The 16,013-nt window shown below is 38.0% G+C and overlaps 1 protein-coding gene across 1 annotated transcript; it reads left to right on the plus strand.

Moving 5' to 3' along the window:
- Positions 1 to 11,832: 11,832 nt before the first annotated feature.
- LOC122016336 lies at positions 11,833 to 13,167 on the plus strand. The gene is made up of 2 exons (XM_042573599.1): positions 11,833 to 12,629; positions 12,868 to 13,167. The coding sequence occupies exons 1-2, from the start codon at positions 11,952 to 11,954 to the stop codon at positions 12,934 to 12,936; spliced, it is 747 nt and encodes a 248-aa protein (XP_042429533.1). The 5' UTR covers positions 11,833 to 11,951; the 3' UTR covers positions 12,937 to 13,167.
- Positions 13,168 to 16,013: the final 2,846 nt, after the last annotated feature.

Genomic DNA, 16,013 nt, shown 5'->3' on the forward strand with positions numbered 1-16,013 from the left:
TATGCAGCAAGTATATTTTTATCTGGAACATCGACACAAACTAGAGCTTTGTAGAGTTTCTCATTCACATTTTGTTGGTGAAATTACCTATTTTCAATCATTGAAGTTGAACGATCAATTGAGGCAACAACTTCCTTGACATTAATGTCGATAACTGAATTTTTTTTACTGCCATATGAATCAATAGATACAAGCTTTCTCTTCCTTGATCGATCGTCAAATGGTAGACTATCAGGGATCACTTCAAAATTCTCATGTTCATCATTTAGTCCAAGATCTCTTTAATTTGTTCTTCCTCTAAAATAATTTCAATATTTCTTTTTGCAGCAGTAGAAGCTCTTTGACCATTTGCCTTATCGTGGGCAAACAACTCTAACAACTTCTCATAATGAAGTGCAGGGGTATATCTCCACTTCTTGATTGATTGATGGATTAGTCTAAATAAATTTAAATATAATTAGAAATATAGTAGTAACTACATTTATTATTGGTCTGAGTGAAGCAAATCAATCAAGCATGGTGTGAATCAGTGTAACAGAGGAGGAAAAAAAATAAGAGATTTTTGAGTTATCTTGTTGTGCCTGTGACATCTCGTCAAATTGTTATTTGCTAGTTTCAGCTTGCAAAGAGCCAAAAATTGCACATGGAGTTCTGGGTTTGGCTATCATGCTGCCGAAGAACTTGACATAAATTGGAGTTTGTAATATTCCTCCAAAACTGGACCACATTCAATTAACTCCACCATCTCCTAAAAATTATTTTTTTTCATTACAATGTTTTACATAATACTTTTTATAAAATATACAGACGCATGTCATACATATCTTCTGTCATCTAAAGCAAAATAAGCTTATCAAACGTGATGTATCAAAAGTGATGTAGATAATGTATCAGGGCATTATCAAAAGTGACCTAGTTTGACTAAAATATTTAAAGAAAATAAATGAAAATAATTGATTAATGGATTAATCTAGACAATTTTAAACATAATTAGAAAAACCATTGGTTGACTAAATATGAATTAATGTTTATAATTAATATTTACATCAATAAGTTGTTTCCAAACTTCCTCCTCAACCTCAAGTTTTCTACTTTCTGCATGCCATTGAACTACGCTTGCATTCTTAAACAAATCATAACATGAATTGAAATAACTTTTCAATGTTTTAATTTTGTTCTTCAAATTATCCTTCGTCAATGGGATTTCAATATTTTCACTACAAATGACAATCATATCTTTATACATAGTAGATGTGAAAGTACCACTTTTTCGGTTACCATTAACTTGTTGTTCTAACATAACATCTATAAAAATCCTATCCATTTCTTCAGTCCACTTAATCACATCTCTATTAACTTGTTCAATTGGTGTATCTATTCTTAATCAACACCTACATCAAATGCACACATGAACATGAAAAAAAATCAAATCTTATTCACAATTGTAAACATTCAAGTATAATAATATTGGGTTGACCAGCAAAATGCACGTATACAAAAAAAATTAAAATCCAATAGATGAACATCTAACATTAAGATTTATCAACAAACATATTCAATCCATTACATTGTTCGAATCAAGCATTACTAGCATATAAGAAGTACAATTAAAAGTCACACATAATCAATATATTACATCATAACATCATGATTCTTTTGATAATTTTCTAATAAATCAAAATAACTATTCTTTAGTCAATATTGTAATCTAACCACATAGCATTAGCTATGTTATCTCTAATCATGCTTCCTTGCCTCCAGTCATCGTCTTGTCTTTCATTGTGACTCACTTCATCATTAGAAGTTGCACTCAATTCACAATCGATTTCGTTAATTAATCTCTCATCTGGATCCACTCCCATTAAAAACTTATGAAGAATACAACATGTTAAGATAATGTCTATACGAATGTCAACTTCATAATGAGGTTCTGTTCCACTAGCAATAATTGAAAATATCTTCTTTAAACCCCCAAAAGCTCTCTCGATTGCACCGTGAAGAGATGCATGTCGAAAATTGAATAGCTCTTTTGCATTTGTAGGGCCACATCTCGAATATTATTTCAAGTGATAATGAATTCCTTGATAAGAGGTAATCAAGTCTCTCTGCAACATAAACCTAGAGTTAACTAAATAATATTTACCTACCACTAAATCAAAAATATAAGTTAGTCATATTTACTTTCAAATATTGTCCACTAATGAACATTGATTGTAAAATAGATACCATGAGGAATTATCAATTTATCACATTTGAGTAAGGTATTTTTTATGATTCGAGAATCAGATGCAATTCCTTCCCATCCGGCTAGGACATATATGAACTTCAAATCAAAGGAGCATCCAATCAATACATTGGTAGTTGGCCAATCCTTTCTTCCTCTATATCGAAGTGCATCTATATCAGATACCTTAACGTGTATATGAGTTTCATCTAATACACTAACACAATCCTGTAATCAAGAGACAATCGACATATGTGTCTACAAAGTATATTACAAAACTTTTGAAGTTCAAAATGATAAAAAAAAAAAATACCTTAAAGTAAGGATAGAATATGTTGCTATTCTCTATATGAAGAAGAATTTCAAATCCATCTGGTTGCTTTATAAATTCAGCATGATCGCCAATAATGGCTTTCAAGACTTCATGAAAGTGATTACTAGTAGTCATTGTACTACGATGAAAGAAAAAACTCAATTCTCGATTTTTGACATCATGACCAAGCAAATATAAAAATTTAGCAACCTTTTCTTCAACACTTGAATTCCTATTGCCTTTTATCCTATTGTTGTTCTTTAATATCTCACACAAGCATCTAAAACCATCCAAATTCACCCTAAGAATACAATGGCATGCGTCGCTAGAAGTCATAAGATTGTGCAATAAAACATGTTAAACATTATCTTTTTGCTCATTACTCTCCGTCAAACCCCTATCTATATATTTTCTCATATCCTTCAATACCATCTAAAAACCAACTACACAATTCCTATTTATAAAAACTTCATCATCCAAACTCTGATCCGAACTACTGTCATTCTCGTCATAATAATCATTAATATTTTGATCATCTTTTTCACCATTATCTCATTCCATCTCATTAAACCGTTACAAAGAGTAATAATAATAATAATAATAATAATATAGATTAATGTACAAAAGTTTAAAGTGCTAAATTATTATAAAATAAAAATTAAAGGCACCTTATAAAAATTTAAAAAAAAACTTGATAGAATAGTGACACCTTATATGAAGATTACATTCAAAGATGAATAAGATTATTTTAAAGGAACCTTATCTTATGTGTTATAAAGGAATATTTACTGTTTGCACTTTTGGTAAACTAAAAATATGTGCATATTTGTTTCAAAATAACTCAAAAAGCATTTGTTGCTTAACATGATGAAGAATGATGAATGTGGCATACAAAAAAAAAACAAAAAGTGGCATTCGTTGCCCTGATTGATGAAGAATGATGAATGTGGTAAGAAATCAAACAAAAATTTAAAAAGGGAGAAGCACATGACCAGATTGTTGTATTGCAGAACTCCGCTGAATAACAGAGGACACAGTCAAACGTTGCCGAGGGAAGATAGAAGACATTGCCGAGGAAAGACAAGATGTTGTTACAAGTTGCCGAGGAACAACAGAAACTCTCACGAGGAAAGATCGAAGATGTTGCCGTAGGCGCATGATGCACAGACGCCGCCTCTTCAAACGGAGAAAATAAGTTGGGGGAAGAAAAATGAAGAGTTGCATAAAATCTATAATTTTGTGAGGAAGAGAGGGTACTGTTGGGACTTTGGCGCCATTAAAGGGGGTAAATAGCTCATCACCCAAATCGTCACTTCCTACGCTTGTTAGTGCACAGCGAAAATACAAAACAAAACTAACAAATAGAAAGCTAAACCTAGAGGCAATAACCAAGACAATCAAACCCCTAACACGTTTATATAATGTGGTTCGAAGATCACTTACTCCTACTCTACAGCTGTCCGTAAGGTGGACGATCTCAATCCGTCGGTGGATGATTCCTCGAAGAACTTTCGGCTAGTTCGTGTAGCTCCTTGTGGGTGAAGAAACCTCACCACAACTCACATAAGACCACACTAGATCACTTGAGAACTTAAAGACTCTAATTAGGATTAACCACTACTAATTTCATCAACCTTAGACAAGCACCCCAAACTCTCTTAAATAGAGCTCGGGAGGAAATACCTAGCTGTGTTTCTCGTCACCAGTCAATTGGTAAAATCATCAGTCGACTGGTTCTCTATGGAATTCGACCATTACATGTCAATGACTCGATACCAGTCGACTGATGAAAGTATCAGTCAACTGCTACAGTAATTACTATAGTAACTACTATAGTGATCTCTACAATAATTTCTATAGTACCAATTTACTATTTTTGTAGCCGTCGGACATAAAAATATTTTGTGCCCTGGTCCAGATGACTGGTCTAGTTGCCAATTTACTGGTAAAACCTTAACCCTAGGATTTTAACCCCTGAGTACTGTTAGTTAGAGCCCTAGAGCCAATCATTTGATGATTGTTGTATGGACTCGTTGTATCATATTCTTGTATATAAATAAAGGCATTTGTTTTTGGTTATTATACTTACTTGTATTGGTGCCAAATAACTAAGTATAATAGCGTCCTTGAGTAGAAGGTTCTTACCTATATCAATCGATTGGTTGAATCGATAGTGAGATGATATAGGGAACACTACTCTTAATCATTTCTAGTCAAGTATTAACATTCAGGGGCAATGTTAATGCGACGAGACTAGCATGTAGGTCAACTCGATGACTTGATCTCACAAGTCATGGATATGGAGATTTCAAGTTGACACATGGGTATGCATTGGAGAATGTATACTGAATGACCCGCCATGAGAAAGTATCATGGATCATTATATGAGTGTCATATACTTTCTCATGTGGCTATTAGTATGACTACTAGTCCTTGGACCTGAAGTCATCATGGTTCCCTACATAAGGAGTTACGTATTTTGGTTTCGTCAAACGTCACCCGTAATTGGGTGGACTATAAAGGTGATTACTCGGTATGTAACAAATTATGCGGAGGGATGTGAGTGATGTAGATGGGATCTATCCCTCCTATATGACGGGAGTGACATCGATATTCTTGATAGAGTGAGACCACTAAGTGCATAGCCATGCCCAAATGAGTCAATATGAGATATTAAGGTCATTTGATTGAGTGAGTCTACTTGGAGTTCAAGATTTAGATTGATTAGAGGATGACACGGTCTATGCCTCATATTGATCAATCTAGATGTCTAGGATAGAAGGACACTTGTCATATATTGTGAGGAGTCACAATTAGTAGTCACAAGGTGATGTTGGATCTCAACATTCTTATAACTTGGGTAGTAATGGTGTGTTGCTAGATACCGCTCATTACTTATGCTTCTAAATGGGTTTAGGAGCATTGTCAACGTTACAAGAACCTATAGGGTCACACATAAAGGACAATTAGATGGAGATTAGGTTCATTTGATGAACCTAAAGGATTAGGTTCATGTGATGAACCAAATTGGATTAAGAGTAATCCAAATTAGGTTAATTGAGTTGGACTCAATTTGGTTCATGCGTTAAGTGAGTCTAATTTGGACTTAGATTCATTTAATTAATTTAATTCAATGAATAGAGATTTATTAAATTAAAATTGACTTGAACCAATGGTTAGCCAAGTGATTCAGCCTCAGTCATTGCAGATCCAGGAGGATCTTAGCTATGAGAGCAAACCTACACAGATAGTGGATAGAGAAGTTAAGAGACTAAGGAACAAAGAAGTGCCGCTAGTGAAGGTCATCTGGCAAAACCAGAAGCACGAGGAAGTTACTTGGGAGCGTGAGGACAGGATGAGACAGAAATATCCAGAATTATTCTAAGTTCGAGGACGAACTTTTTATAAGGTATGAGAAATTATAACAACCCAAAATTTCCTTGTCTTAAGTTCTAAAAGTCCTTATTAATACTTAGAAATGCTTTAGAAATATTCTAGAGATTTTTAGAAATTTTTAAAGTATTTTTATGTAATTTTTGGAGGTCGTTTGGTATTTTTACCAAAAAGGAAGAAGTTTCAAAAATAAAGAGGTTCGGCCGAGGTTCGAACCCGCGACCTCCGACCTTTCCAAGTCTTAAATGGTTTTGGCTAGCCAGGAGTCCCAACGTGTGTTTCGTGATAAGAAGGGAAGCGAAACTATCTTAAGCAATAACCGAACCTAAAAATAACCCTAGGTTATAAAAGGATAAGTTAAGAGGAGAAGGGGAATAATTGTCGTGACCTAAACCCCCTTTCCTCTCCTTTCTCTCGCACGCGGCGTCGGCGGTGCTCGGGCGGAAGACAAAGCCGAAGCTAGGGCTTCGTCTCCGGTGGCCGACGAAGGGAAAATTCCGTGAGATCTTCATGAAATAGAGACCGGCTCATCGAGGAGAGCTTGTGGGCACGAAGAGGAGTCGGAAATTCGAGCTCTCCGCGAACCCTAGAGGCTTTCTTCTCCGGTTGTAAGTCGAGGGATTTCGGTAAGTTGCTACTCACCTGCAGTAAGAGTAGTTCCGAAATTTTCTTTCCTTGCTGCCGTGAATTGAGGATTTGGATTCTTGTTTTTTTCTTGACTTTGAACCATGCTGTGAAAATTTTTTTGGTTCTGTGCTTGCTGCCGTGAACCACAAAGAAAAGAAGAGGATGATTGGTTTAGGTTAAGCATGTGGGTTGTTTTCTTCAGGCTTGAAAATTAGTAATCCAGCTTTTGATTTAGGTTTCCTGTTTGAGACCTTAATTGGCATGTTCGGATCATATAGAGCCTTGCAAGTTATGGAATTATGCTGTAGGGGTTGGATGTTTGTTCTAGTTCTCTATCATGTATGCTAGTTTATGGATTGATTCTTTCAAGTGTTGGTATACATTTTAAGTACTGAATTATACTCTAGTTCCTTCCATGTAAACAAGCCCTTAATTGTTTCTTCCAAGAGTCGTTATATAAACTATATGCTAATTTATAGTGTAGCTCCCCTACGTGTTTGCATGCTTCAGTTGGAAATTTCCTTAATAGTTATGCTTACGAAATTTATGCTATATGTGTTGGACTTTATCCTAGTTCTCTACCATGTGTGCTAGCTTCTAGATTGAATTTTGATGAGTTCTTGCTTTCTTTGATAGGCTTGAAATTCTAGACAGAATTAAGTATGTTGAAATTTGATTTCCTTGTTGAGTTTGGTTCTTCAAGATAACTTTAAACTTCTAGATAGATTTGGGTGCACGTACCATGAACAAATAGTTTGCTTATGTTTATCCCTGCAGAATTTTAGTGCAATTTCTTTAAGTAACTCGTGCGTTAGCAAGTTTAGTTTTTATGCCAGCATGATTGTATAGATTTGCTTTATATGTATGAGACATTTTTTAGAGGTATTAACAAGTATAAGAAAGATAAAGTATAAGAAAGAAAAAGGTCAAGGCCTTAAGTAGATCCCAAGGTCAAGACTTTAGGGATTTTGGCACACAAGGTACTTATTAAAATGCCGAGGCATTATATATTAGAAGTAATTAAAGATAACAAGTATTTTATTTTTAAAAGGCTAGTACCCAACTTCCAAGGTTGTCGTTAAACAAATTCAGGTGACAAATTCCAAGGTCTTGGCCCTGGTAAGACCAAGGTCTTTACCCTCGTAGGACTGGTGACTAGCTACCACAGTCTCTATTAGGGAGCGCACATTGGTACTAAGCCTGGGCCCAGAGAAAAGTTTATTATTATTTTCAAGTATAAGATTATAAGTTTTTGAAACAAATAAAACAAGCTTCACTTAAGTTTAAAATTCAGCAAGTTAGTTTCTTTTAATTCGAAGCATGCAGTATTAGTTTTATTTGTTTCCTGATTAGTTTATTGAGCATGATTAGCCTTATCTTCCAGCATGCAGTTTTATTCTTGTATATCATGAGTATGCAAATTTTAGTGCTTTGCTATTAGATGAGCATGAGTAGAATTTTCCTTTGAGTATTCAGTTTTTAGATTTCTTTCAGCTTACATGCATATTCGAGTTTTTGTGAGTTAGACAGCGCTTACTAAGTAATTTTGCTTATAGATTGCATTTCCTCTTACTACAGATAAAGGAAAGGAAAAGCTATAGCAAAGGAAGGCGACAAGGAGGTGCGGATGGATGTGTGATGTCTGGACTATAGAAGCCCTGGGGATTTAGTTTAAGATTTTATTAAGATATTTTGTATTTAGACCATTTGAGATTGTACCTTATATTCATGTCATTTGAGATTATTCTTATTTTAGATCGCATGCTAAGATGAGTTTTGTTCAGTAAGTAGATACGTTGTGTTTGCATTGAGATATAGTTTCATATGTTTCTGCTATTATGAGTTATATGTGTATGTTCTAAATTTTGGAGTATTGTATTGTATTTTAGTCCTGACGAATAGCATATACTCTGCCGAAATTTTAAATTTTCTGGAAAAAAATTTAAGTACAGTTTGTTACACTAGTTAAGTAAGAATCTATAGTAGTTACGTAACGGTCACCTTTAGAGAGTAGTGAGAAGGGTGGTCGTTACAGAGCCAGATAAAGTAGTAAGAAATACTCGATACTTGAATCCATCGGTATACTAGTGGAGTGTGGTTATATTATCAAACTTAAGTAAATGATCTTTAGGATCAGTCCATCCTCTATATTCTCCAATTGACAAGGGTCGAAAATGAGCTGGCAGCTGGTTGTCTAGGATTTCTTAGGAAAATTGTAGATTTACCTGCTCGGGAGAATCGTCGGTTTAGGGTACTTTGCCCTTATGAGCATCCCGAGTGGGCACGTTCTCGAAGGATTAGGCACTGGTGGTAAACTGGTCGACGGGATGGGTGCTTGATGGAAAGCGCCCATCGGCTGGTGGTTTGGCTAACGCCCGACAGGGCCTTCCACTCAGGTCTTATGCTCAGCGTGTTGGCCCATAGCAGATACGACCGGGTCATTCAGCGTTCGACACTTGGCTGCAACTTGTTGTTGTTGCGCCATCTTTGTAGCTCGAGCATTTATCAGCATCTCTAACTCTTCTGGGATTAACATCACTGTGGTGAATCATCCAACGTCATCTATCTTCATGTCTTGGATTCAAGTGAGATTCTACAGACGACATTAAATATGATCCTGTCCAAAATCGATGAAGGCGGTGAGCTGGAGACATGGCTCTGCTGTTAACTGGATGAAAACTCTGCGTTATCCTACAACACAATGAGCATTAGTACCGGACCAGGGAATGGGTCCCTACGTTGGCCCTCCGGTTAAGAGAAGAGAATAGTAGACGAAAACTGTAGCTAAGAGCGTGTGCAAATATGAAGCATTGCATACCTTCGCCTATAGATGGAGACCCCTTTTTATAGTGTCATTGTCGTATTATACACGTATCTCAAAGTGTTAGCACATTTTTCAAAGTTTTCCTAAGAAAGGGCAGGTCATAAAGTGCTTCTGACATCTTTTTTTAGACGAGAGCACAAATCTTTGTTATTTGACAGACTGGAAGGTTCTAAAGGACGATTTGCCTACGGGATATTCTCTATCCTTTTCTGCACAAACTTCCAAAAAGGTATGATATGACAGGTGTCTGGGTTCCGTTGTAGGCCGATCAGCCGCCACTCGACCGGGAGATCGCCAGCTCAACCTTACACAATGCAGTCAACAACTCGATCTTCACTAGACCCTTCATTTTGCCGAGGAGACACAATATGTCCGACCGACCCTTAGGTCCGACCAAATAGGACGATGGGCCAGATAACTTAGCTTCAAACCTCGCTTGTAAGTTGTGAAGGGCGACCGCTCTGGAGGTCTGATTGGCACTTCGCGTTCGACAGGTAATGCGAGTTTCACTTGGCCGTCATAGCCTGGTCAGCGATTTTGGGTTGATCTGACCATGTGACTTTGACCGCTTGATTTTGACCTCCACGTTAACTGATCCTCCCTACTTTGACCCATTTTTTGGAGTCCTATCTTTATCACCGTATCACCTAAATTCTAAAACCCTAGACTCACCGTAAATATATTATAGTAGCTACTGAATAATTTTTATATATTGTAGCGGTTATTCGATAGTTTATACCTAATGTAAACCCTAAATTCTAAATTATAAACTCATCTTAAATATGCTATAGTAACTGCTAGGTAAATTCTATATAATATTATAATAGCTATTTAATAATAAAAGTTTTCCATCTCATGGATCGCAAGGTAAATTGAGAAAGTTTTTTTTATAGAACGTCAAAATAAATCAAAGAAATATACATAAAATCATATCATGATAATAAAATAGAGAAAAATTCCTAATGACAACTTGAATTTTGCATGTAATCCCCACTCATAAAAAACTTTGTTTCCACTCCCTGCATGTAAAGTTTTATTTACTTCAACTCCCTTATGTAAATATTGTGACCTAATTGTCCCTCAGATTTTTAAGTACAAAAGGTCCAAAAATGAGTATAATTCCTCTTAAATTCAGCACTTTACATTAGAATCGAGTATATTTTCTATTAAATTGAGTATATTTTTTCCTATTTTAATATAATTCTTCTTAAATTCAGCACCATGTAAAAAGAAAATCTAGTATATTTTCTATCCAATTAAGTATCATTTAAAGAAAATCTAGTATATTTTCTATCCAATTGAGTATCATTTAAAGAAAATCTAGTATATTCGAGTATATTTTCTATTAAAATTGCCCTTCATATTTTTTAGGTATAAATAGTCTAAAATGACTATAATTCCTATTAAATTCAGTATTTTAAATTAGAATCGAGTATATTTTATATTTAATTGAGTATGACTTTTTTCCTATTTAATATAATTCCTCCTAAATTCAGTACCATTTGAAAAAAATCTAGTATATTTTTTCTCCAATTGAATATCATTTAAAGAAAATCTAATATATTTTCCATCCAATTGAGTACCATTTAAAGAAAATCTAGTATATTTTCCATCCAATTGAGGTGGAAAAATAATCATACTTAATTTGATAGAAAATATACTAGATTATAGTTTAATGTACTGAATTTAAGAGGATTCATACTCATTTTTAGACTTTTTATACTTAAAATATCAAGGGCAATTAGGTAAATATATTAGACTAGGGAGTAAAAACAAAGAATTTTTTCAATGAAGAATACATGCAAAGTTATGTTTACCAATATGGACTACATGTAAATTTTCCCTATTTATTATCTATTAAAAAAAAAAATTCAATAATACACTGACATTAAATGATCTAACCATGACATTCTATCTCCGGACTAACTTCTATACATTTTAAAAAATATATATAACTCACATTTAATGTTTCTCTTCATTTGGACGTCTTTTAATTTTTAACCATTAAAATTCACCATGCCTCCACATAAAGTGTTATTGAAATACTTTTTATTTTCTTTAATTGATTCTCATGCTTTTATAAATATTATCGTTTTTTTTCACATATACGTGTCTGTTCTCCTACAATATCCTTATTCTGGGGCCTTGCCTATGCTTTATTACTACTAATCTGGCTGAGACATTTTGGTCAAACGGTTCGTCTTCGACCGCCTCCCTCGCACGTGACGGAGAAGCTGAACGTCTGGAACCCAAACTATACCGAGAGAAGCCACGTCACCACGTTCTGTTGCGGGCCCAAACAAAAGATCCCCGAGGATGGTGGCCCCACTAACACGCCCCTTTTTTATTTCCCCCGAAACCTTGAAGATACTCTAAAGTACGAAACTACCCTTATCATGAGCAATCATTATTATATAGATAACTCCTCCACCGACGGCTGACCGTCTCTTCCTCCCTTCCTCCTCTGTTCGCCGTCACGCCAACGGACCTACCGTAGATCACCCCCTTCCTTCACCGCTGGTCTTGAAGTCCGACGCCATACCCTACTCCTCCTCACGTCTGGCATATTCATGTCTCCCGAGACGCCCTCCCGGGATCCAGAACCCGCGGCGGCGGCGGCGACCGTAGCCGCCGAAGCGCCGGTCACTGTCGGAGGGAAGCAAGGAGGTCTCCTCCACGATCTATCCTTCCCGGTCTTGAAGACTCGGGGTGGCCATCGCGTCGTCCGCTGCATGGACAAGGAGAACGTCGGAGCCGCCGGCGCCCCACGATTGTCGGACCTTTCTGAGACTTCCAGCCCACGGATCCGTCTCCCCTCGAGCAGGGTTCGTGACCTTGGGGTCGAGGAGGTCAGGGAACGGCTGTTGGTTCACCTCCGAGAGGCGGCTGACCGGATGAAGCTAGTGCTACCCGAGGGCTATGGCGACGACGTGCCGGCGCCGGCGAAGGAGGAGATGCCGCATCGCGAGGCTTCCGACGCGTCGACGGATCTTCCATGGAATCTGAGAACCAGGCACCGAGTCGCCAGGGAGATCGAGCGGCACCGATATGGGTCGCCGCCGCCTCCCACGACGACGGCGAAGAGGGAGGTCTGGCTGAGGTCGGATGATCCGAAGAAGAAGGAGCGGCCCAGATTCTCGATCTCGCTTACGAGGGAGGAAATCGACGAGGACATCTACGCCGTGACCGGGTGCAGGGCTCGCCGCCGGCCAAGAAAACGACCGAGGGTGGTCCAAAAGCAGCTCGAGGTAAGCCTCTTCGTCGCGCTCCATCCTCCATTTCCCTCCCTTCTGCTTCGACGATTCTCTTCCCCCTCTTGTTCCAGGGCAAAAAAAACCCTATCTCCGCATCATTTTCCACGATTTTCCGACTCTTCTCCGCCGAACGACGATTTCTTACATTCCCTTTCTTCAAAGTGATACAAAGTCTTCCTCCTCAAAAATCAACTAATAATCTCTTCATTTGCCCCCTCGTCCTTCTCCGCAGGCGCTGTTCCCCGGCTCATTTCTGTCGGAGATCACCGCCGACGCCTACAGGATTCTAGACGAGCGGTAACGTCACCGCGAGCGACGCGACGCGACTCTCCTATTCATTTCGTGGTGCCGTAGGATTCTCCTGAGAAAACTCCACCATTTGTTCGAAGAATGGAAACCCTCTTTGCCTCAGAACAATTCACCGTGTAATCGCGCTGCGCTCTGCCTAGTGGTCCCAACGGCCACCTAATACCTGCTTCAATTGGGTGAGTAATGATGGCAATGTCCGAGATAACTTGAGATTTCTTTTCAATATAGCCTTTCTTTTTGATTCCCTTGTTTACTTACATGGACTTAGTTTACTAACTAATTTTGTGTGCTGTAATTATTATTGCTAACAATTGTGAGGTTGATGGATTAGAGCGAGAATTATTAGGAGTGATTAAGAATGAGGCATGATAGAATTGTAATAAAAAAATAATAAATCATGGGGGCATCGATGCATCAACTCTTTGTACGAGTGATCCTATCTAAGAATGTCATTGATCAACTCACCGACGGTGTTGACTTTCTGGGAGATTCCCGGACCACGTGGTCTTGCTTCCAAAGTATCTGAGACGAAGAACACATCCAAAGGAACGGATTAGAATGACAGTCAGGGGATTTCTTTGCACAACCACTCAGATGCTCAAGTAAGGTTGTTGAGAAGGAGAAGTTGATAATAAAAATTAGGGTTTAATGCGTTATATGCGCATACCTTGGCTTATAAGGGTTGACTACCTTATATAGAATCGGGAATCTCCGCCACATTCTCCTAGTGCTCCCCCTCGGTTTCTAATAATCATGGCCACGTTCCCTGAGATAAATACCCATTATAGTCCATTTTATATCGAAGTGAATAGCTATGTTGTTCGTCTTTATCACGATAATGGTAACATTATCCATGTCTTCCAAGAATAATGGTTCGCTGCTTTAATTCTTGATAGCTGTGGCCATTTCAATTTAGTCGGGAGTCGGGAGCTTAGAGCCGGAAGTCGAAAGCTTGGAGTCGAGAGTTGGTAGCCTGGAGTCAAGAGTCAGTAACTAGAGTCGGGAGTCAGGAATAGGGAGTCGGTAACCTGACATTGACTACCATCATGACAAGACTTTTTGTTGTGCCCAAAGGATATTCACATATCTCCACAATAATATGATATTGTCCACTTTGGGCCTAGGCCCTCGTAGCTTTGCTCTTGGGCTCTTTCCAAAAGGTCTCATGCCAATAGAGATATCCTACATCCTTTTAAACCAATGATCTTTACCAAATCTTTCTAATGTGAGACTTTGATTGAATTCCAATAATCCTCCTTCAAATGAAAGACCATAATTACTTTCATGGTCCGGACCTCCCCGCGAGCATCCAGTCACCCTGACCTGCTTCGGGGCCTTCCCACAAGCATCGGTCACCTTGACCTACTCGCATTCCCGCAAGTATTCAGTTACCTTGACCTGCTCCAGGCCTCCCCGCAAGCATCCAGTCATCCTGACCTGCCCCAGGCCCACCCTCAACTTCATTCAAGGTCACCCCACATGGCATCTGGTCTAGACCATGACTCTGATACCATTTGTTGTGCCCAAAGGATGTTAACATATCTCCACAATGATATGATATTGTCCACTTTGGGTCTAAGCTCTCATGGCTTTGCTCTTAGGCTCTTCCTAATAAGTCTTATGTCAATGGAGATATTCTACATCCTTTTAAACTCATGATCTTTACCAAATCTTTTCAATGTGGGACTTTGATTGAACCCCAACACTTTTGACCTTTTTTAGTCATGTGACCTTCGTTGATTACTCACATATCACTAATCTCCCCCTCAAGTCTAGTCGAAGGAGGCAAAAGTTCGATTGACTCGACTAAAGTGAGGTGGCAAGACATCTCTTTTATTTTTGATTCTTCTGCCATGTGGCAAAGAGTAAATTAGAGGCACATTCTTCAACAAGATCTATGTTTTAATTATTGTTACACCCATTAAATGTGGGGAATACTCTATCAACATTGACTTTCGAGTTGGAGAGACGTCATTGCCTCTAAGATTATATCACATTAAAGTGATGTGACCGTTTAGCGATGAAGACTGACTGCCTATCTCAACGTAATGATTATTATGAATTGTCATAATCTATGTTCAATCGAGAGGTAGACGGTCCTCTCTTGCTCCCTAGATGATCTAGATCCAAGGGTCCTGATTAAACGCCCCACTATATAAATAAGATTGTGAGGGGTGTTGTCATTCTATGCAACCCTAGTTTGCACGCACACCGATCTTCTTCGTTTTTGTTTCAGGCCCCTTATGTTTCCGTCCCTAAGTAAGTTCCTTGTCTCCTCGCTATTGATCATTTAGGCATATTTTTTGAAGGATCATTACACACATGACAGGAGGGTGAATCACATGAATTTTAAAAGACTTATCTTTTTCTTTTGAAATCATAACAAAATTAAACACAAAAATAGAAAGCAAAAATCACAAGTACGTGAACTCGGTTGATTTTATCTGGTTCGAAACCTTCAACGAATCCTACTCTATCTCACAGACCTATTAACGGATAATTCACTAAAGACCTCTTCCGGAACCACCAAAAGAGGGGATCGAGTACAATAAAAAGAATAGAAAAAGTATAATAAGTCACACTTTCCTTTAAGCAATAATTAAGTACACAAGGAAACTTCGTTACCCAACATTTGTAGTTTTAATGGATCAAGTTCGATGTTGGGCGGCTTCTCAGCGGTAGTTGGGCGCAGTAGTATTATATCAGAGCAGCATCACAAAGTCAGAGCAGTCGGAATGTCGAATGAACGCATAGAAAATTGTAGAAGAGTTGTGTCTAAAGCCTTGGTCAAATAACCCTTTTAAAGGAGATGGAAGGCGCATTCAACACCGCTGAAGGCGCATTCAATACCAACTCTTATCCCCTAAAAATTGGCTCTTATCATCACCAAGGTCTTCTGCGTTATCCGACTGAAGGCACCTTTCAAGATCTCGAAGACGTCTTTCATAGCCTTGCTCAAGATGTCTTCCTTCACTTGGAAGGCGCCTCGGGTAATGCTCACTCGAGGTATTTTGTACTCCTTTTGTCCTGTAAAATGTGTTAGTCCAACAAAACATAGTATACCCTGTA

This window comes from Zingiber officinale, chromosome 8B (genome assembly GCF_018446385.1).
Source record: "Zingiber officinale cultivar Zhangliang chromosome 8B, Zo_v1.1, whole genome shotgun sequence".
Classification (NCBI taxonomy): Eukaryota; Viridiplantae; Streptophyta; class Magnoliopsida; order Zingiberales; family Zingiberaceae; genus Zingiber; species Zingiber officinale.